The sequence below is a fragment of the Nerophis ophidion genome, linkage group LG17, assembly GCF_033978795.1.
Source record: "Nerophis ophidion isolate RoL-2023_Sa linkage group LG17, RoL_Noph_v1.0, whole genome shotgun sequence".
In the NCBI taxonomy this organism is placed as follows: domain Eukaryota; kingdom Metazoa; phylum Chordata; class Actinopteri; order Syngnathiformes; family Syngnathidae; genus Nerophis; species Nerophis ophidion.
The window spans coordinates 32861112-32885354 of NC_084627.1; the positions used below are offsets into that span (position 1 = coordinate 32861112).

At 44.1% G+C, this 24243-nt stretch overlaps 1 protein-coding gene across 2 annotated transcripts in view; it reads left to right on the forward strand.

Moving 5' to 3' along the window:
• Positions 1-24243, forward strand: part of dcc (DCC netrin 1 receptor) — an 803111-nt gene that overhangs the window by 482930 nt on the left and 295938 nt on the right. For both annotated transcript variants that reach the window (XM_061876767.1, XM_061876768.1), the window contains exon 13: positions 3314-3455. In XM_061876767.1, coding sequence (XP_061732751.1) covers positions 3314-3455 — 142 coding nt within the window. The remainder of the gene's footprint in view (positions 1-3313; positions 3456-24243) is intronic.

The window sequence follows — 24243 nt, forward strand, 5'->3', positions numbered from 1 at the left end:
GTCTGCAAAACCCCCGTTTATGCGGGCTCTGAGTCATTTCCCGACGACCGGGGCAAACACCGGCATTATCTGACTAAGTGGCCTGATTGGACAGCAGACCCTCGCCTTGGTGCAGGGCTGTTGGGGCGACTTCAGCGACACTGCCGGAATTAGTCTATAAGTTCAGCCACCCAAGGGTATTTATAGTCTGCTTGTGGACTCACTAATGCTGACCTCATAATAGGAGCGGTGATGTTCCTCTCCATGGTGCTGAAAAACTCCACTAACTCCCTCTCGGCAGCCAATTCCAAGGCCCCCTGCAGGGTTTGAGGGTGCGGAAGCTGTATTTGGACTCTCAACTCTTGGGGGTGAAAAGCCCTGATGAACCGGTCTCGAGCAAGCTCCCCCTTCATATCCGGTGACATGTGAGAGTATGCACGCCTTGACAAGATCTCAATGTAATTTACCAGGGTCCTCAGCGGTTCCCCCACTGTGTGGCATCTGTAACTCAGTTAATTTGTATGTGCTAGGGCTGCAGACATTGCCCAAAACGTCTATTTAATGCTCCCACCAAAAGCTCCATAATAATGCTTTCTTTCTAGGCTAGTGAGTAAAAGGCAAGGCAAGGCATCATCTTGGAGACATAACACCATTTGTCATCATCGGACCACTGAAATGCATTAGCAATCAGCTCAAACTGAGCGTGGAAAGCTTCCGGGTCAGCCATGCCCATGTATTTGGGTGTCTTCAAACACGTGGCCGCCGCAACGTGCGCAACTCTGCCTCCCCTGTTACTCTCCATAGTGGCACGCTGCTGTAATCCCGCCTATTCAGCTGATGAGAGGGCCGCATCCCTCAGCAGCTTCCATAACTCACGCACAGCTCACTTGTTCTCCCGACGTGCTGTCTCCGCCCAGCCGGTTGCGCCAAGATCACTGTCTCTTTTCACTTCCTCCTTCACATGCGGCACACTTTGCCAGCTCATGATGCACGTTGCAGACGTTAAAATCAAAACACGGCAACAGACTCACATTTGAAGTCACTTCTGACACCAGTCAGCATTTTTATTTTTGTTTACAAATAGCACTAACTAACAGACAGAAGCACGTCACACACACAAGCTCAAACACTTCTTAATTTTCTCCCTCGATCCCACACAAAGTTTTAATACTGCCCACTGCAGCAGCCCACATCGGGTAATTACAGTTCAATACACAAAACTGCCATCGCTCCAATAGAAAAAAATAAATATACATACAACCCCGTTTCCATATGAGTTGGGAAATTGTGTTGGATGTAAATATAAACGGAATACAATTATTTGCAAATCCTTTTCAACACATATAGGGACGGCGTGGCGCAGAGGGAGTGTGGCCGTGCGCAACCCAAGGAACCCTGGTTCAATTCCCACCTAGTACCAACTTCGTCACGTCCGTTGTGTCCTGAGCAAGACACTTCACCCTTGCTCCTGATGGGTGCTGGTTAGCGCCTTGCATGGCAGCTCCCTCCATCAGTGTGTAAATGTTGAACTAGTGTCAAAGCGCTTTGAGTACCTTGAAGGTAGAAAAGGGCTATACAAGTACAACCCATTTATCATCTATTTATATTCAGTTGAATGCACTAAAAAGACAAGATATTTGATGTACAAACTCATAAATTTTTTTTTGCAAAAAAATAACTTTAAATTTAATGGCTGCAACATGTGGCAAAGTGTTACATCACCTTTTCTTTTAAAAACACTCAATAAACTTTTCGGAACTGAGAAAACTAATTGTTGAAGCTTTGAAAGTGGAATTCTTTCCCATTCTTTTTTTATGTGGAGCTTTAGTCAGTCAACAGTCCGGGGTCTCCGCTGTCGTATTTTACGCTTCATAATGCGCCACACATTTTCGATGGGAGACCTGTCTGGACTGCAGGCGGGCCAGAAAAGTACCCGCACTCTTTTACTACGAGGCCACGCTGTTGTAACACGTGGCTTGACCTTGTTTTGCTTGGATGACGACATATGCTGCTCCAAAACCTTTATGGACCATTCAGCATTAATGGTGCCTTCACAGATGTGTAAGTTACCCATGCCTTGGCCACTAAAACACCCCCATACCATCACAGATACTGGCTTTTGAACTTTGCGCATATAAAAATCTGGATTGTTATTTTCCTCTTTGTTCCGGAGGGAACCCACGCAGTCACAGGGAGGACATGCAAACTCCACACAGAAAGATCCCGAGCCGGGGATTGAACTCAGGATTACTCAGGACCTTCGTAATCACCAATAATTAATACTCTCTCCAGTTTAACAAAAAATTACATAAAATCCGTAAATTGGTCTAAAAATAGACAAGCATCCCCGCCTTCCGCCTGATTGTAGCTGAGATAGGCACCAACGCCACCCGCGACCCCGAAGGGAATAAGCGGTAGTAAATGGATGGATGGATGGATAGACCAGCAGGACCAGGCGATCGGTAGATTAAAACACAGTAAAAAGAGTGTTTGTTTCCAACCTTGCATGTCTAAAGCTTGAATTAGTTGTACGGGAGAACATACAAACTCCACACAGAAATATCCGGAGCCCGGGACTGAACCCAGAACTACTCAGGACCTCCATATGGTGATTCCAACCATTGAAATACTTTGTATAGTTCAAGACTTACGGTAATTAGAAAACATCACTGCACATCATAATGGCAGCTATAGTTTCCATCTGGAAAAACTAAACAATTTTTTGGGGAATGTCCGGCAGGCCTGATTGAAAAGCTTAACGGGCTGCATGTGGCCCCCGGGCCTTATTTTTGCCCAGGTCTGACCTAGTTGCACTGATCCACTTGCAGACCTTGTGATTGCTCAATCCTTCACTCAGTTGTGAAGAAGATCCCCAGACACCATCCTTTTCTGACTGAGAACCAACCATGGCTTCCGAATTGGAGTTGTTGAAACTTTAAATTATCTTTTTGATTAGCAATGTGTTAAATCCATTAATCTTAATTGATTTTAGCCAATTTACATAAACACACTTTCACATGTACACACAGGGGGGAGGGGACTGAATATACACCGTTTGTCAGTAGGATGGTTGATAGCAGCTGTCACAAAGCATTGCACACTTGGGCCACTGAAAACATCTGTTGAAAATGTGTGTGAGTGTGTGTGCGTGCGTGCGTGTGTGTCAGAGGTGAGTTGTTAACATGCAAATAAAGTAATTACTTAACCCAACAAAGACACACACGAGTGCACCAATGTTCTATATGCAAGACATTGTACCACAGCAATGATAATCACAACCTCGTGGTTGTATTGTTTTCAGTCACAGTGCTTATTGCTCATTACTGTCTTTCAGAGCATAAAGGTGTCATGGCAGCCACCTCCACGCGGCGCACAGAACGGCATCATCAGCGCTTACAAAATCAAATACAGGAAGACCGGTCGCCGTGGGGACCAGGAGGCCATTGAACCAAACAACCTCTGGTATTTGTTCACAGGTAAGATTGGCCCTTTCTTATTCAGCTTGACATAATAACTAAATTGTGATGTAATGTTTAGTTAATGTTTTTTGGAGTCTTTTTCAATAATAGATCATTTCAAGTACAAACCCTGTTTCCATATGAGTTGGGAAATTGTGTTAGATGTAAATATAAACGGAATACAATGATTTGCAAATCCTTTTCAACCCATATTAAGTTGAATGCACTACAAAGACAAGATATTTGATTTTCAAACTAATAAACTTTTTTTTTTTTTTGCAAATAAATAATAACTTTGAATTTCATGGCTGCATCACGTGCCAAAGTAGTTGGGAAAGGGCATGTTCACCACTGTTTTACATCACCTTTTCTTTTAACAACACTCAATAAACATTTGGGAACTGAGAAAACTAATTGTTGAAGCTTTGAAAGTGGAATTCTTTCCCATTCTTGTTTTATGTAGAGCTTCAGTCGTTTGACAGTCCGGGGTCTCCGCTGTCGTATTTTACGCTTCATAATGCGCCACACATTTTCGATGTGAGACAGGTCTGGACTGCAGGCGGGCCAGGAAAGTACCCGTACTCTTTTTTTACAAAGCCACCCTGTTGTAACACGTGCTGAATGTGGCTTGGCATTGTCTTGCTGAAATAAGCAGGGGCGTCCATGAAAAAGACGACGCTTAGATGGCAGCATATGTTGTTCCAAAACCTGTATGTACCTTTCAGCATTAATGGTGCCTTCACAGATGTGTAAGTTGCCCATGCCTTGGGCACTAATGCACCCACATACCATCACAGATGCTGACTTTTGAACTCTGCGTCGATAACAGTCTGGATGGTTCGCTTCCCCTTTTGTCCAGATGACACAATGTCGAATATTTCCAAAAACAATTTAAAATGTGGACTTGTCAGACCACAGAACACTTTTCCACTTTGCATCAGTCCTTCTTAAATGATCTCGGGCCCAGAGAAGCCGGCGGCGTTTCTTGATTTTGTTGATAAATTGCTTTCTCTTTGCATAGTAGAACTTTAACCTGCACTTACAGATGTAGCGAAAAACTGTATTTAGTGACAGTGGTTTTCTGAAGTGTTCCTGAGCCCATGTGGTGATATCCTTTATATATCACAACATGAACTCACATGTACACCCCTTTGTCCAGTTGTGGACAAAGAGGTGTACCTCGTCCCATCCTTTCTTGTGCAAGACTGAGCATTTTTTGGGAAGCTGTTTTTATACCCAACCATGGCACCCACCTGTTCCGAAATAGCCTGCACACCTGTGGGATGTTCCAAATAAGTGTTTGATGAGTATTCCTCAACTTTATCAGTATTTATTGCCACCTTTCTCAACTTCTTTGTCACGTGTTGCTGGCATCACATTCTAAAGTTAATGATTATTTGCAAATAAAAAAGTTTTAACATCAAATATGTTGTTTTTGTAGCATATTCAACTGAATATGGGTTGAAAATGATTTGCAAATCATTGTATTGCGTTTATATTTACATCTAACACAATTTCCCAACTCATCTGAAACGGGGTTTTTAATTTAAATAGTAGTAATCTAAAGGGGTTTTCAAATGATACTATGAACACACCTCTATTGGGATCTGAGCCGATGATGTCATTGTGGCTTGCGCAGCCGTTTGAGACACTTGTGATTTAGGGCCATATAAAATAAACTTTGAATGATTAGGGTAATATTCATAGTTTATATGTTCCAAACAACCTGAAGATGTTTGTTCACACTTGCACAGATCAACGTGTCCGAACAGGAACAGGAATAAGCTGAGTTCATGTCTCAACAATTACTAAAAATCCTTACTCCTGTGTTTAAATTATTGCAGTCAAGTGATAAAAAAAATGGTGGTTAATTAATCATGATCTGCAATTAGTTAAATCTAATTAATCCTTTTTTTAATCCCACCTACAAAAATGCTGAGCAAAGCCCTCAACCTGAAGTAATCTTATTTAAATTAATTACATTATAAAGATAGATGTATAACCAGGAAAATTGGCTTAATAAAGTTATTCCTTGTTTTAACAGACTTGAACAAAGGCAGTCTGTCGTATTTACTGAAATAAAACTCCAGGTTCATATTAAATGCTGAGGTTAATGCATGAAAAAACAGTAACACCAAATTTGTAAGTATGGCACGTTGAACTTAATGCTTTTTCCTCTGCTTCAGATACTATACATGAAATAAAACAATCCCATCAATCACAGGGCTACCATATAGTGGTGTAAGAGAATAGTTTAGAACATGCCTGGGCAATTATTTTGACTCGGGGGCCAAATTTAGAGAAATAAATGTGCCTAAGAACACTAATACAAAACCTCACAATAATGTCTGATTGAATGCTAAAAACTTTATGAAAGACCACCTTATACAAACGGAATGGAATTTCAAGCTTTTTTACTGAATGAGACACCCTGAATGTTCATGAAAATAAATAATTTGGGATTTATAATATTAACTATGAACGATAAAACACTGAATATTGACAACGTATGAAAGCAACACACCCTCTTGATCGACATAGTTTACAATCAAGCGAAACGCAACAAAAATGCAACAAATACAGCTGCAAACCTTGTTTCCATATGAGATGAGAAATTGTGTTCGACGGAGATATTAACGGAATACAATGATTTGCAAATCATGTTCAACCCACATTCAGTTGAATGCACTCTAAAGACAACATGTTTGATATTCAAACTCATAAACTTTTTTTTTTTTGCAAATAATATTAAACTTAGAATTTCATGGCTGCAACACATGCCAAAATAGTTGGGAAAGGGCATGTTCACCACTGTGTTACATCCCCTTTTCTTTTAACAACACTCAATAACTGTATGGGAACTGAGGAAACCAATTGTTGAAGCTTTGAAAGTGGAATTCTTTCTCATTCTTGTTTCATGTAAAGCTTTAGTCGTTCAACCTTCCGGGTTCTCCGCTGTCGTATTTTACGCTTCATAATGCGCCACACTTTTTTGATGGGAGACAGGTCTGGAAACCATGCTGTTGTAACACGTGGCTTGGCATTGTCTTGCTGAAATAAGCAGGGGCGTCTATGATAATGTTGCTTGGACGACACCATATGTTGCTCCAAAACCTGTATGGACCATTCAGAATTAATGGTGCCTTCACGGATGTGTAAGTTACTCATGCTTTGGGCACTAATACACCCCCATACCATCACAGATGCTGGCTTTTGAACTTTGTGTCGATAACAATCCGGATGGTTATTTTCCTCTTTGTTCCGGAGGACACCACGTCCAAAGTTTCCAAATATAATTTGAAATGTGGACTCGTTAGACCACAGAACACTTTTCCGCTTTGCATCAGTCCATCTTAAATGAGCTCGGGCCCCGCCAAGCCAGCGGCGTTCCTTGGTGTTGTTGATAAATGGGTTTGGCTTTGCATAGCAGAGTTTTAACTTGGACTTACAGATGTAGCAACCAACTGTAGTTACTGACAGTGGTTTTATGAAGTGTTCCTGAGCCCATGTGGTGATATCCTTTACACACTGTTGGTTTTTGATGCAGTACCGCCTGAGGGAACAAAGGTCCATATTATCATCGCTTATGCACAGTGATTTCTCCAGATTCTCTTAACCTTTTGATGATTTTACGGACCGTAGATGATAAAATCCCTAAATTCCTTGCAATAGCTCGTTGAGAAATGTTGTTCTAAAACTGTTCAACAATTTGCTTACAAATTGGTGACCCCTCACCCCATCCTTGTGTGTGAATTACTTAGCATTTCATGGAAGCTACTTTTATACCAAATCATGGCACCCACCTGTTCCCAATTAGCCTGCACACCTGTGGGATGTTCCAAATAAGTGTTTGTTGAGCATTTCTCAACTTTATCAGTATTTATTTCCACCTTTCCCAACTTCTTTGTCACATATATGCTGACATCAAATTCTAAAGTTAATGATTATTTGCAAAACAATAAAGTTTATCAGTTTGAACATAAAATATGTTGTCTTTGTAGCATATTAAATTGAATATGGGTTGAAAATGATTTGCAAATCATAGTATTCCATTTATATTTACATCTAACACAATTTCCCAACTCATATGGAAATGGGGTTTGTAAATAGAAACGTTAAAAAACTGAAAAAAAACCCCGCATTTAAGGCTGGCCTCTCTGGAAACACTCTGTGGAAACGCTCCACACCCACACTGCTTGGTACCTCGTCTGAGCTGCTGTGACTTAGATTACGTAAGTAACTAATTAGATTACCATAGTAACTAGTATATCATGCAAAACAGCAGATTCCAACCATTGAAATACTTTGTATAGTTCAAGACTTACGGTCATTAGAAAACATCACTGCACATCATAATGGCAGCTACACTTTGCATCTTAAAGAACTAAAACAATTATTTGGGAATCTGTGGCGGTCCAGATTGAAAAACTTAACGGGTCGCATGTGGCCCCCGGGCCTTAATTTGTCCAGGTCTGGCTTAGAACAAGAGAAGAGATCTAACAAGTAAATATACATTTGTCACAATTACATGTTTTAACTTTGTAAAATGGAGCAGAGGAAATGTTGGCTCTGATTGGCTTTCCTGACTGTCAATCATGTCAATACACTATATTGCCAAAATTATTTGGCCACTCATCCAAATTATCAGAATCAGGTGTCCCAATCACTTGGGCCGGCCACAGGTGTATGAAATCAAGCACTTAGGCATGGAGACTGTTTCTCCAAACATTTCTAAAAGAACGGGCCGCTCTCAGGAGCTCAGTGATTTCATTGGATGCCACCTGTGCAACAAATCGAGTCGCGGAATTTCCTCTCTCCTAAATATTCCAAAGTCAACAGTTGGCTTTATTATTAGAAAAGTGAAGAGTTTGGTAACGACAGCAACTCAGCCACAAAGTGGTAGACCACGTAAACTGACAGAAAAGGATCAGCTGATGCTAAAGCGCATAGTGAAAAGAGGTCGCAGACTTTTTGCACAGTCAGTTGCTACAGAGCTCCAAACTTCATGTGACCTTCCAATTAGCCGACGTATAGTACGCAGATAGCTTCATGGAATGGGTTTCCATAGCCGAGCAGCTGCATCTAAGTGTCACGATCCGGTATGCGGATCGTTTATTGTTTTGCCGCTTATATGTCTTTGTTCATGTTTAGTTCTGGACTCTGCCGATTCCTTGTGTTTGAGCACTTCCCCGTTTGTTTAGTCACCATGGCAACGTTTTGTGCTCCTCCTCACGGGCTCCTGTCACACCTGTTGTTGATTATCATTTGTGTATTTAAGCCCACCTGATTCCTCAGTTCGTCCTCGGTCCATTACTTGCTTTTCGCAACACGTCACGTTTTGTATCCTTCTGCCCGCGATTATTTTGTGCTAAGTTCCGCCTTAGCTTCACGTGCGTGTGGCACGTCGTTTAATGTTTTCTGTTTCCTGCTACGTTTTTAGCATTAGCTTTCCGTGCATTGGCACGCGCTTTGTTTTTCTCCTTTTTTGCACCAGTGTTCTTTTGTTTTATTATATTAAAACATATTCTTACCTGCAATCCTGCTGACTGGTAGTGTGTGCATCCACGAAGTGGCAACTCCGCGCAACAAGTGCGCCGAACGCGTGACAGAATGGACCGAGCCAAAAGCCACTTCGCACTCCTCCAGCCCCAGCAAGAACAGGTGTTCCTCCCCGATGAGGAAAAATCGGAGATCTTCTGGGAGCTCCGAGCAGACTCTTGTCCATGGGAGAGCGAGGACGACATTGAGCTGCCGGAAGAGGATCTCCCGGCCGAAGCAGTGGTGGCCTGGGAGCTATTCATGGCGAGGATAGCGGACGCGGAGGAACGCTTTCGCTCCCAGTTTCAAGCCACCCCGACATTCCCCTCAGTGCGCTGTACGCCGCGCGGTGACGTCACACCACCCAGGAGGAGAGCACTCCAGCGGCGGCCAGGCGCCGCGCAGGGGCGTGCACAAAAGGAGTGCAGGGCTTTCCCCTCAGCAGCGACTGCCAGGTGCTTTCCATGTGGCTTTTCTTCCCCGGCACCTGCTGTAAATCTGCCTGAGGGACGCGTGCGGCGCACACGCACAAGGCCAGCTCCCAGGCTTCCAAGCGCCCACCCTCCCATGCCCTCGACTGCCTCCAAGCTCGCACAAAACCCCCCCCCACCAACTCCATCTGGCATCTGGAATCTGCTTCCTGAGGGGGGGGGCAAGGCTGATGGCATGTCAGTGGCACAGGCGGACCTCCTTCCATTGAGGTTGCTGCCTGCCTTGCCTCTGGCTCCGCCCGCGTCAACAGACAAGCCACCTACCCCAGTGCCAGCACCACGTCAACCTCCAACGCCAAGTCCACGGCTAAGGCTAATCCCAGTACAGGCACCACGCCAACCTCCCACGCTGGCACCACGCCAACCTCCCACGCCGGCACCACGCCAACCTCCCACGCCGGCACCACGCCAACCTCCCACGCCGGCACCACGCCGGGCTCGACCTCAAGGTCCAAGTGTATGCCGGCCTCCGAGTCCAAGTCCAGGTGCAAGCCGGCCTCCGAGTCCAAGTCCAGGTGCAAGCCGGCCTCCGAGTCCAAGTCCAGGTGCAAGCCGGCCTCCGAGTCCAAGTCCAGGTGCAAGCCGGCCTCCGAGTCCAAGTCCAGGTGCAAGCCGGCCTCCGAGTCCAAGTCCAGGTGCAAGCCGGCCTCCGAGTCCAAGTCCAGGTGCAAGCCGGCCTCCGAGTCCAAGTCCAGGTGCAAGCCGGCCTCCGAGTCCAAGTCCAGGTGCAAGCCGGCCTCCGAGTCCAAGTCCAGGTGCAAGCCGGCCTCCGAGTCCAAGTCCAGGTGCAAGCCGGCCTCCGAGTCCAAGTCCAGGTGCAAGCCGGCCTCCGAGTCCAAGTCCAGGTGCAAGCCGGCCTCCGAGTCCAAGTCCAGGTGCAAGCCGGCCTCCGAGTCCAAGTCCAGGTGCAAGCCGGCCTCCGAGTCCAAGTCCAGGTGCAAGCCGGCCTCCGAGTCCAAGTCCAGGTGCAAGCCGGCCTCCGAGTCAAGGTCCAAGCCGGCCCCCGAGTCCGAGTCCAAGCCGGCCCCCGAGTCCGAGTCCGAGTCCAAGCCGGCCCCCGAGTCCGAGTCCGAGTCCAAGCCGGCCCCCGAGTCCGAGTCCGAGTCCAAGCCGGCCCCCGAGTCCGAGTCCGAGTCCAAGCCGGCCCCCGAGTCCGAGTCCAAGCCGGCCCCCGAGTCCGAGTCCAAGCCGGCCCCCGAGTCCGAGTCCAAGCCGGCCCCCGAGTCCGAGTCCAAGCCGGCCCCCGAGTCCGAGTCCAAGCCGGCCCCCGAGTCCGAGTCCAAGCCGGTCCCCGAGTCCGAGTCCAAGCCGGCCCCCGAGTCCGAGTCCAAGCCGGCCCCCGAGTCCGAGTCCAAGCCGGCCCCCGAGTCCGAGTCCAAGCCGGCCCCCGAGTCCGAGTCCAAGCCGGCCTCCGAGTCCGAGTCCAAGCCGGCCTCCGAGTCCGAGTCCAAGCCGGCCTCCGAGTCCAAGCCGGCCTCCGAGTCCAAGCCGGCCTCCGAGTCCAAGCCGGCCTCCGAGTCCGAGTCCAAGCCGGCCTCCGAGTCCGAGTCCAAGCCGGCCTCCGAGTCCGAGTCCAAGCCGGCCTCCGAGTCCGAGTCCAAGCCGGCCTCCGAGTCCGAGTCCAAGCCGGCCTCCGAGTCCAAGCCGGCCTCCGAGTCCAAGCCGGCCTCCGAGTCCAAGCCGGCCTCCGAGTCCGAGTCCAAGCCGGCCTCCGAGTCCGAGTCCGAGTCCAAGCCGGCCTCCAAGTCCGAGTCCAAGCCGGCCTCCGAGTCCGAGTCCGAGTCCAAGCCGGCCTCCGAGTCCGAGTCCGAGTCCAAGCCGGCCTCCGAGTCCGAGTCCAAACCGGCCTCCGAGTCCAAGCCGACGTCCAAGCCGACGTCCAAGCCGACGTCCAAGCCGACGTCCAAGCCGGCCTCCAAGCCGGCCTCCAAGCCCAAGTCGACGTCCAAATCGGCCTCCCAAACGACGCCCGAGTCGACGTCCAATACGACGCCCGAGTCGATGTCGATGTCGGCGCCCGGGTCCACGCCGAGCATCAGGTCCGGAACCGCGCCGGGCGCATCTCCCTCCACGTCGGATGTGGGTGTGGCCGTGCCCAGGTCGTCCTCCACGCAGGGCGCTTCCACCTCCAGGGGTGTGGCCGTAACCCGGGCGTCCTCCTCAGCGGGTGCTTCCACCCCCACGCCGGCCACGGTGGTGGCCCTTCCCAGGGCGTCCTCCCCGCAGGACGCGCCCTGGCCCTCGTCAGCCACGGATGTGGCCTCTGCGGGCCCGCCCGCCTAGACTTTTGTGGTGGCGGCGTCCCACCCGCCGCCGCTGCCTGTGGTGTCCTTGGTGGAGTCAAGGATGCAGGACTTGTCAGCCCTCCACCAGGTCCTCCCTCCGCCCTCCCTTCTCTTTTGGACTGTCTAGTTGTGGGGGGGGTTTGTACTTCGGGATTTTTGGGGCATCTGGGATCTGCCCCTTGGGGGAGGGGTAGTGTCACGATCCGGTATGCGGATCGTTTATTGTTTTGCCGCTTATATGTCTTTGTTCATGTTTAGTTCTGGACTCTGCCGATTCCTTGTGTTTGAGCACTTCCCCGTTTGTTTAGTCACCATGGCAACGTTTTGTGCTCCTCCTCACGGGCTCCTGTCACACCTGTTGTTGATTATCATTTGTGTATTTAAGCCCACCTGATTCCTCAGTTCGTCCTCGGTCCATTACTTGCTTTTCGCAACACGTCACGTTTTGTATCCTTCTGCCCTCGATTATTTTGTGCTAAGTTCCGCCTTAGCTTCACGTGCGTGTGGCACGTCGTTTAATGTTTTCTGTTTCCTGCTACGTTTTTAGCATTAGCTTTCCGTGCATTGGCACGCGCTTTGTTTTTCTCCTTTTTTGCACCAGTGTTCTTTTGTTTTATTATATTAAAACATATTCTTACCTGCAATCCTGCTGACTGGTAGTGTGTGCATCCACGAAGTGGCAACTCCGCGCAACAAGTGCGCCGAACGCGTGACACTAAGCCCTTCATCACCAAGTCCAATGCAGAGCGTTAGATGCTGTGTTGTAACCAATGAGCAGTGGAGACCTATTTTCTGGAGTGATGAATCACGCTTTTCCATCTGGCAATCTGATGGACGAGTCTGGGTTTGGAGGTTGCCAGGAAAACGGCCCCTTAGTTCCAGTAAAAGGAACTTTGAATGCTCCAAGATGCCAAAAAATCTTGGTCAATTCCATGCACCCAACCTTGTGGTAACAGTTTGGAGCATGTCCCTTCATCTTCCAACATGACTGTGCACCAGTGCACAAACCAAGGTCCATGACATGGATGACAGAGTCTGGTGTGGATGAACTTGACTGGTCTGCACAGAGTCCTGACCTGAACCCAATAGAACACCTTTGGGATTAATTAGAACGGAGACTAAGAGCCAGGCTTTCTCAACTAACATCAGTATATGACCTCACCAATGTGCTTTTGGAAGAATGGTGGAAAATTCCTATAAACACACGCCACAACGTTGTGGACAGCCTTCCCAGAATAGTTAAAGCTGTAATAGCTGCAAAAGGTGCACCAACATCTTATTGAACCCTATGGGTTTAGGAATGGGATGGCGCTTCAAGTCAAGGCAGGTGGCCAAATACTTTTGGCAATATAGTGTATGTCTCATACACATACAATATGTCATGTTTTAAACCTTATTTAATGACAGGATATGAAGTTATTTACTAATGAGTTTTGGTTTGATTTGGTCCACCGACAGACACGTGAGCGCACTCCTTATCACAAACATGGGTAATTAAAACAACATTCTCCTCATGCAAGTGTGATCTGATTTTTAAATATAATGTGAACATCATTAAACATGTAACATACATCACTGTATTGCTACACAGGCGTATAATAATAGTATCATGTCAACGTTGAGGGATACTGGAATTGTGTCTATCATTCACAATCCTTATGTGAGACAAGCACACATGATTTTCTTTTTTTATGCATTCTGTTTCGTAACTAAATGCTAGTAAATGCCATCTAACAATGGAGGTAATAAGATTTGCATGATTCTGCCTATAAAGGGCTCTAAAAACCTTCATCAATGTTTAATTACATGCTGTAAGTATACAGTGGGGCAAAAAAGTATTTAGTCAGCCACCAATTGTGCAAGTTCTCCCACTTAAAATTATGACAGAGGTCTGTAATTTTCATCATAGGTACACTTCAACTGTGAGAGACGGAATGTGAAAAAAAATCTGGGAATTCACATTGTAGGAATTTTAAATAATTTGTTTCTAAATTATGGTGGAAAATAAGTATTTGGTCACTTCAAACAAGGAAGATCTCTGGCTCTCCCAGACTTGTAACTTCTTCTTTAAGAAGCTCTTCTATCCTCCACTCGTTACCTGTATTAATGGCACTCTTTTGAACTCGTTATCTATATAGAAGACACCTCTCCACAGCCTCAAACAGTCAGACTCCAAACTCCACTATGGCCCAGACCAAAGAGCTGTCGAAGGACACCGGGAAAATAATTGTAGACCTGCACCAGACTGGGAAGAGTGAATCTACAATAGGCAAGCAGCTTGGTGTGAAAAAAATCAACTGTGGGAGCAATTATCAGAAAATGGAAGACATACAAGACCACTGATAATCTCCCTCGATCTGGGGCTCCACGCAAGATCTCATCCCGTGGGGTCAAAATGATCATGAGAAATCTGAGCAAAAATCCCAAAACCACACAAGGGGACCTGGTGAAGGACCTGCAGAGAGCTGGGACCAAAGTAACAAAAGTTACACACTACGCCGACAGGGAATCAAATCCTGCAGTACCAGATGTGTCCCCCTGCTTAAGCCAGTGCATGTCCAGGCCTGTCCGAAGTTTGCCTGAGAGCACATGGATGATCCAGCAGAGGATTGGGAGAATGTCATGTGGTCCGATGAAACCAAAATATAACTTTTTGGTATGAACTCAACTTGTCGTGTTTGGAGGAAGAAAAATACAGAGTTGCATCCCAAGAACACCACACCTACTGTGAAGCATGAGGTGGAAACATCATGCTTCGGGGCTGTTTTTCTGCTAAGGGGACAGGACGATTGATCCGTGTTAAGGAAAGAATGAATGGGGCCATGTATCGTGAGATTTTGAGCCAAAACCTCCTTCCATCAGTGAGAGCTTTGAATGGTTGACCAAATACTTATTTTCAACCATAATTTACAAATAAATTATTTAAAATTCCTACAATGTGAGCTCCTGGATTTTTTTTTCACATTCTGTTTCTCACAGTTGACGTGTACCTACCTATGATGAAAATTACAGACCTCTGTCATCATTTTAAGTGGGAGAACTTGCACAATCGATACAGTTGTGATCAAAATTATTCAACCCCCACACCCTGGTCATACTGTGTATAAAAGCAACAGAGGGAGCGCTTCGTGTATGCCACCACGGACAGCATTACTACAAATATCGCATGACCAGAGGGGAAAACCAGGGAAGAGATGGAAAAATACAGATCTTAACGCATTTCACTGCCTCTAGCTTTTAAAAACTTGAATTTGGGTTCATACTCAGTGTGTTTTTTTGTGTGTGTGTCTGTCGTATAAATTGCATTTACATAAATTTACATCTACTGTATGTATATTTGTGTCTCGTTCAAATCGCCACCAGCTATTATTTCAATTTGAGCTCTGCAGGATTTGGAGGAAAATGATCTCCCTTTTCATTTTTTTACTGATACTCTTTTCATTTCACTGTTCACTTGGGAATGTTTGTCCCACTAGAAGGTGATCGTTATCATTAATAAGTCCTGAAAATCATACGCTTTCCATAACTAACTTTGCATATCTTGAAGCGAACAGTATCCACTTCCAATGATGCAAGTAGCATTCCTCTAATGTCCAACTGGAGATTAAGGAAAAAAAATTCTGTTTTCTATTCACACCTTTGTTTTAAACTTTGTTTCATGTGAAGCAAGTTTCAAGTTGGGCATTGCGTTCTTCCTGCAACTGTCCATATTTTTAAAGGCCTACTGAAACCCACTACTACCCACCATGCAGTCTGATAGTTTATATATCAATGATGAAATATTAACATTGCAACACATGCCAATACGGGTTTTTTAGTTTACTAAATTACAATTTTAAATTTCCCGGGAGTTTCGTCTTGAAAACGTTGTGTAATGATGACGTGTACGCAAGACGTCATGTGTTTTTAGGAAGTATGAGCGCTACGCACACACACAGCTAAATGTCGTCTGCTTTAACGGCATAATTACACAGTGTTTTGTACATCTGTGTTGCTGAATCTTTTGCAATTTGTTCAATTAATATTGGAGAAGTCACAGTAGGAAGATGGAGTTGGGAAGCTTTAGCCTTTAGCCACACAAACACACGGTGATTCCTTGTTTAAAATTCCCGGAGATGAAAATTTACCATGGATCAGAGCGCGGTCAAGAGAATATGAATCCAGACCAAATGTCAACCAGTAGTTTTCGTTGAGAAAATTGTGGTTAAAAAGTCGCTCCTTACCGGAGAAAAGCTGAGCTTGTGCCGTCCATGAAGCTGCCGTCGACTTCCCTGAGACATTGGTGTCAACACACCCGTGGACGTACACTTCCGACTATCAGGTAATATTAAACTCACTAAAACACTAGCAACACAATAGAAAGATAAGGGATTTCCCAGAATTATCCAAGTAAATGTGTTTAAAAACATCGGAATCCGTCCCAATGCTATCGCGCTTTTTCATTTTTTTAACTTGTTTTTTTTTTTTTTTTCTAGTCTGTCGCTATCAATATCCTCAAACACGAATCTTTCATCTTCGCTCAAATTAATGGGGAAATTGTCGTTTTCTCGGTCCGAATAGCACTTTTTGTTGGAGGCTCCCATTAAAAATAATGTGAAAATGTGAGGAGCCCCCACACTTGTGACGTCATCGTCTGCGACTTCCGGTAGAGGCAGGGCTTTTGTCTTAACACCGACAGTTGCAAACTTTATCGTGGATGTTCTCTACTAAATCCTTTCAGCAAAAATATGGCAATATCGCGAAATGATCAAGTATGACATAGAATGGACCTGCTATCCCCGTTTAAATAAGAAAATCTCATTTCAGTAGGCCTTTAAACGTTTATTCTTTTTTGTGATGCTTGGTCACAAGCTAAGAAAAATTAGCTGCCACATATGCAGCTAACTGTACCGCCATACACTGTGCGTAGCCGCTTCCCTAAGTCAATAATCCTCCATTGCGGCAAATACATTTGATTTCTTATAAATATTGGTGTTACGCTTGGGTTGCATTTTTCTGCGCGGATCGTTCTCCCAACATGATTCATTCCTCGTAAATCATACAGGATAATAAATGAACAGAAAAGTGTTACGGAAAAGCTTGGCATAGAAAACACGAGCAAAGAAGCAAGGACTCGTCAAACGTAACCGTGGCTTAAAGCAAACAAGACAGTGTGTGGCGAAAAACAGTAAAAAGTAGCTCTCTGATTAGTGCCCGGTAGCAGGTGAGCGTCCCGCACACTAATCAGAGGCAGGTGAAACTAATCAGCGCCCATGGTAACCAAAACGCAAACCCGGGGGTGCTGAAAACAGTACTGAGGTATTCAAACTAACAGAACAAAACATGATCCGGGAAACGGATCATAACAACTGTAAGTCTTTAAGACATGCTACACACAGAGGAAGAACAAGCAGGAGCATGCAAGCTAATCACCAAGACGTTTAACTAGCTTGACACAAAACAAGAAATAAGTGCATAGTAAAATTTAAGAAGAAGTGTAGATGGAAGGAAGTGAGTAGTTATTAACAGGATGATATCACAGCAACTGTTGGACTGCTCTGTTGTAGTTTAGTGACTACTGCCAGGGATCAGAGGATCGATCAATACATCAATTGTGTTATACCGAGGGTAGTATCAGTGTATGATCGGTACTCGAGGGATTAGATTGATATTTCTATTTTCCAAAGATATATATTTTTGGTTTTTACGTCTTTGTTATTGTTTACAACCTTGTTGAATAATTTCATACTTGAAGCAGGACTTGGAGATTAAAAAAAACAATTTTTAAATTAGAACAAATTCACTTATGAATGATCGAAATCAGAAACCTGATCTTAAATTCCGTATCTCTAAGACATAAACAGGATATGTGTTAAGGTGTTTTTTGTTTTTTTCCAAAAAAAAGTGAAAGTTTGGAAAGAAACTTCATAACATTTATGTTCACATTCAAGGGGTCAATATCTACAATATGCTTGAAAATAGTCCTGTGAGAAATTCATAGTAAATTCAGAATCGTTTCATCGTTGGGAACTAAAATCGAAACGAAAAACCAGAACGGGAACCTGAATCGTCCAAATTCAACTGATGCCCAACCTGAATTGATATATCCTTTTTATGTTAGTCTATTGTTTGAGTTGTACTCTAAGGAATTAGTCAGCACGTATGCTTCAGGTGATACAGGTTCAAATTTCCACTTAAACATTTCTATGTAAAGTTTGCAACCCGGGCTTGCATGGGTTTTCTACATAAAGGTGCCATGTACTGTATCTGTTCTTCCAGTTCAGGGTTTGTACAGAGGAGTTGTACAGTGTAATGCATGCTGTGGGCAATTAATTTTTACCGGGGGCCACATGAGCAACCCGAGCACTGCTGGAGGGCCACACCGACAATATTTCAATTCAATTTTGCTAAAATTATTTTTCATATACCGTAAGATACTGTAAATAATAATAATAATAGGCGCCAGCGCCCCCCGCGACCCCGAAAGGGAATAAGCGGTAGAAAATGGATGGATGGATAATAATAATAATTTAATATAACCCATTTCAGTCCTAACATGTCCAAACACGCATTTACCTATGTGAACAAGTCATTACCTGTGGTTGTCTCTTTAATTGACTGCATAGCTGCCAGCTCTTCCGTGATTTGAAAGTCTGCAGTTATCCCACGAAAGAAGATGAGCAGCTGGGCGGTGTCACCAGAGGCGGTTCTAGGCATGCTTATATGAGGGGGCAGTCAGAAATGTGAAGGGGGCATCATGTGTACACATCATGCTCCAGCACTTTTTTTTCTGTGCTTATAGTAACGATGCTTTCTTAATTGAAATGGGTCTTTAGCTATGTGTCCAACTCCAACCTGGAATAGTGGATAGCACTTTGTCAGGCCTCTATACCTTCAGACATGTCCAACTTGGGTGTCCCACCTGAAGACTAAGCTCCTGCTGGTATAGCTCTTACGGTCACTGAGGCACGCAAACCCCCTGACCACAATAATGTGGCAATCCCTCAGGGGGGGAAACTGAAAAATAAAAATAAATGAATAAGATAAAATAAAACATCCTTCATCCAGATTTTATCAACCAACAACATAACATTTACCCTAACTGGATGGCCTAACCCTCAAATAAATTTTGACCCAAAGTAGGACTTCACACACTACAGTCAATATTTACAAAACTGAAAGGTAGTCTGATGAATAATGATAAAAAAGAATCTCAAACTATCATTGCTACTACTAAATGCAGGAGCAAGACTAGACTTTTTAAATGCTCTGAAAAATGGATGCATTACAGCAACTTTCTCTTTGTGAGCTGCTAGAAGCTGGAGCAGAAAATAAGTAAGCTTGAACAACAACAGAAAAAACCCGCTGTGATTACATGAAGAAAAACAACAACAGTACAGGACTACAGCCTGGGGCGGGGCTTTACGTAGGGGTCTGTCAGACACAGGTCACTTCTCTTCAGTTTGTCACATGCAGTGGACGTGGGCACTCATCTGGGCACAAAATTCATTCACTCCAATGTATGTGTGTTGCCCACTTGCTTGTAAATTGATGAAAACGGCAGTGTTTTTGTTTTTAGGTGTCTTGGTCATATCAAATGAAACTTATAATTAGTTTATTATAAAATGTAGATTGAAACATTAAAGGTTGACTATGTAGAATTACAAGAAAAACAACAGAAAAAGAATTGCAGCAGTCGATTGCCAGACCGTTGCTAAGTAAAACGGGCCGTTGCTAGGGACTCCGAGGACAGCAGAGGAGGACTGCTAAGCAGGATATATACCTTATGTTTCATTTTTACCCTCATTAACAGCATCATAAATGACTTGTAGCTTGTTACAGGGACAGTGGAGGCTCTCTGCCTTCCAAACCACTGCTGCTCAGAGCCTCCGCTGTCACTGCTCTCGTCAAGTTGTAAAAAAAAAAAAAAAAAAAAGGAACTCCGTAGCACCGAAAGTCCGCGACGATAAACGTGTTTATGACAGATAAGATGAGACAAATACACCCATCCTAACAAGTATATGATAAATGTAGACAACTTTTCCTTTTCTTTTACTTTCATACTGCAAGAGTGATTGGATGTTTACTGAGGGCTGAGGGGTGTGTGCGGGTGTGTGTCTGCTGCGCAGCCTGTGGAATGTTGAATACACGCACAGCGGAGGGAGGGATGAGAGGGAAGCCGACACTACTATATCGTGTGTGTCCCTTTTTCGGCGGATTTTTCCGCTAGTGCAGATAATTTTGTCAACTTGTAATATAGTAATTTTGTGAGTTTATTAAAATTTGCTTTCTCAAATTTTGATTTGAGGGGGCAAGATATTTATTTAAGGGGGCTCTGCCCCCTCTTGCCCCTGCGTAGACCCGGCCATGGGTGTCACCTACATCGCAGCTCTCATCCAAAGCCAGTGAAAAACCGTCAAAGTCGGCCGTTCTGTTCCTCAGCTGAAGCTCCAAGTTTCCAGCGATGGTCTCAATCCGCCTCCTTACAGTTTGTCATGAGAGTGACACGTTCTCAAATGCGACCCTCTTCTCCGGGTATATCAGCGCAACAGAGTCCAATAAGCACTACTTAATAAACTCTCCGTCAGAAAACCATCCATCCATCCATTTTCTACCGCTTATTCCCTTTTAGGGTCGCGGGGGGCGCTGGCGCCTATCTCAGCTACAATCGGGCGGAAGGCGGGGTACACACTGGAAAAATCGTTACCTCAGGCGTTTTCCATCAGAAAACGCCTTACATTTTCTGGCGGTTTTGTGAGAAATGACGAAACTTGTCCTGACGGCTGCATATCTGGGGGTGTGAAATTTGGCCAAAAGTCCTTGTTGGCTTTGCAGTTTTACCATCAACGCATCAGCCTCCCTTGCGTGCTCTTTATCAGACCGATTCCGGTATTTTTCCTCCGGTTTCCTCGTGTAGTGGCGATTCAAATTATATTCTTTAAACACAGCAAACTGTGTACCACAAATTAAGCACACGGCTTTACCTTTCATCTATATATCTTGTTGAAAATACGGCATTCGTCATGAACTTTTCTTTTTCTAGCGTGAGCTGACATCTCGGGAGTAACCGGGCATCACTTGTCGCTGTGCACCTGCACTCACAGGTTACACACGGACATACGCCCATTAATAACACTTTTCAAAATAGAAGCAGCACAGTTATATATTTTTTGAAATGTATTTTGTAATTTGTGATTGGCCTCACGTGGGCCGGACAGGGACGCACATAGGACCGGGAGTGGCCCGCGGGCCGCAGAATGCCCAGGCCTGGTCTAATGTGTGTGAGACAAAGGAGTTTTTTAGTCTATTAGTCCTGCACTTGGGATGAAGCAGTCTAGCACTGAGCAGGCTCCTCTGGCTACTGATGCAGAGGGTGACTGGCATCATCCAGGATGCTCACTAGTTTTTCCAGTCCTCTTCTCTGCCTCCGTCACCAGTGAGTCCAGTTTTATTTCGCCTGATCAGTTTCTCAGTCTGGAGCTGTACTTCTTAGATGTACTGCCCCCCCAGCACACTACGATGTGGTACATCCACAAGAGTTTTTTACGGATCTTGAAGGAGCGCAGCCTCCTGAGGAAGTACAGCCTGCTTTGTCCTTTCCTGTACAAGTGGTCCGTGTTAACAGTCCAGTCCAGCTTATTGTCCACCCACACCCCTAGGTACTTGAATGAGTCCACGGTCTGTACCTCGACTGCCTCGATCACAATAGGTTGTGACCTTGGACTCGACCCCCTAAAGTCAATGACCAGCTCCTTGGTCTTTGACGGATTGAGCTGCAAGAGGTTCCTCTGGCACCAAACAGCAAAGTGGATAGCTTTGTTGGTTCTAACTCTCAATTGGTTGGGATATGTGGTTTTCGTTCAAGCCCGGTGTTTGCAGGGCTGGACTACGTGGGATAGCCACTGTTAATTGACTTTCAAATACTTTTCATAAGATGCCAAGTGCTCATTTCATAGACATTGCGGACATAAATGGACCATAAAACATGTTGCATGTAAATTAATTTATCGATTATAATAGTTGCTGACGTTACAGTTCATGTTTTTACCGACGGAAACGGACGTGCTCGAATTAACGAGACTGGTGACCTACAGCAATAGGGAAAGAAAAATGGCTACGTCTCCTAGACTCTCCTGGCAACAACACCGGGGGTGAAAACATGGAAACTATGGAAAAAATGTTCCCTTATCACGTCAAAGCAGACCTTTCTTTTCATGACAATAGATTCAGACTTAGACTTAGACTTCCTTTTAATTGTCATTCAAATTTGAACTTTACAGTACAAATAAGAACAACATGTTGTTGCATTAGCGCTTGGTAGTGCAGGATAAAAAAAAAAGCAATAAGGTGCAGATATAGATAAATATATTACCGTACAGATAAATATATTGCACTTTTTCACATGCGTCCGTGTCTATGGATGTATGTTATATTGTCTTTTTTAATCCAGCGAGTTAATCCTGAGGGAAAAAGCTGTTACAAAACCTGGAGGTTCTGCCACGGAGGCTGCGGAAACTCTTCCTAGAGTCCAGCAGTGAAAACAGCCCTTGGTGGGTTTGGGAGGAGTCTTTGCAGATTTTCTGAGCCCTGGTCAGGCAGCTGCTTTTTGCAATCTCCTGGATAGGAGGAAGAGGGGTCCTGATAATATTTTCCGCCGTCCTCACCACTCTCTGGAGAGTGATATGTCTGTGATGAGGTAGCATTTAAAGATGAGGCATGTCGGACATCCAAATGATGCGGTCTCAAATTCTCTTAAGATAGTTCGTTTGTTAAGTGGTTAGCTAACAACAGAAAGATGAATTTGTGTGAAAAACATTGTTTAGCTTTTGAGGAAACTACAGATACTTTGGTTGTTTTTTTTTTAATTTTTTATTGCTGCTATTTTGACTGTCGTTTGTTTGTATTAAAAAAAATACTTTGTTCGATAAACTAATTGACAAAACTTTAATAGGTATTATTTTGGTAACAACCTTATGAGTAGCACAGTTACAGTTAGGTTTGTACGAAATATAGGTACTACCAAATTGTTGCGGTACTTATGAATTGAAAAAAAAAGGTACACTGCGAAAACTGAAATCTAAGTAAGATTAAATATCTCAAATAAGGGGGATATTTGCTCATTTTCTGTCTGATGAGATAATTTTATGTTACAGTGTTTTACTTTTTTTAAGGGTTTTGGTCCTAAATGATCTCAGTAAGATATTACAGCTTGTTGCTGAGATTTGATGACTTATATTTAGTAAAATATGCATGAAACTAGAATATCAACTGTTGCAAAGCTGTGTCATCAACACTCACAAGTATAAAACTACTTTTTTTAAAGTAGACATTTCTAATTTCTTAAATCATGACTTTGACACAATTGAGAGTCATAATTAAAACAGATGATGGCCAAAGGGACTTTGCTGTTTTATTTTCAATGAAACAATAGAAAATAGGTACTCATATAGTAGTACAGTTTGCACAGTCCAGTAAACTGACAGCTAATATTTAAACATTTAACATGTGACATTTTTAACATTTTTGAACACAAAAGGTTCATGCACATTCAGATAAATTCTTCAAAATTACAATTAAAAACATTTTGGCCGGAGGCCGGGCTGTATATATGCGCACTAATTGACTGAAAGAGCATGCATTTGGCGAGATGATGTCATGTTGTCGATGGAAACATAAATTTTTAGACTAAGTGATTTGCCTGAGCGGTTAGGAGACCCCAAGAGTAACAAGTGCTTGCCTTGTTGCCTTAATTTACATTAAGAACAATAAATTAGTTTTTAGTATAAGTTTGCTGGTTTCAAGAAATGTAATGCCGAGCGCATATCATTATGACAAGATAATGGCACTAGCATTTACTTCATTTAAGAATATTTTTCAACATATTGAGCAAAAAGATCTCATATTTTTTTTCGACAAAGTAAAGTGCACTTGTTTTTGGTGAGACTATACTTATTTTAAGATATTTTTGGGTTCATTAAGGTTAGCTAGTTTTACATGTTTAGGAAAGTCTTGACAAGCCAAATGTTCTTGTTTTATTGGCAGATAATTTTGGTTAGTTCAAATAAAATACCGCTAATTTTTCTTTTTTTTTTCTTGTTTTTGAACACTGACTTTTTGCAGTGTACTATACTTTCTTTGAAAAATTCTGGTCCTTTTTTTGTCAATCGCATGCAGCCGTGCGGCGGTGACGTTGCTGAGCCAAGGCACATGTTGAGTGAATAAACGTGCGCACACAGCGCATAAAAGCAGAAACAGTGAGGAGAGGAAGAATGGCAAAAAACGACATTTCAAGTGACTAATAAAGAGTGTGCATGAAACGCAATATGGATGCATTTGGGCTTCAAAACTAACCATAAAGATGAAGCTTTAAAATCGCTTCAAACACAGTCTTTAGAACATGCCTTGCCAAAGCTGGCAATACTGTATTGCACTCAAACTTAGGTAAACATTTAAATAACAAGCATCCAGAGTTTAAAGAGTGACAGGTTTAATAGTATAGTTAACTAACTCCCC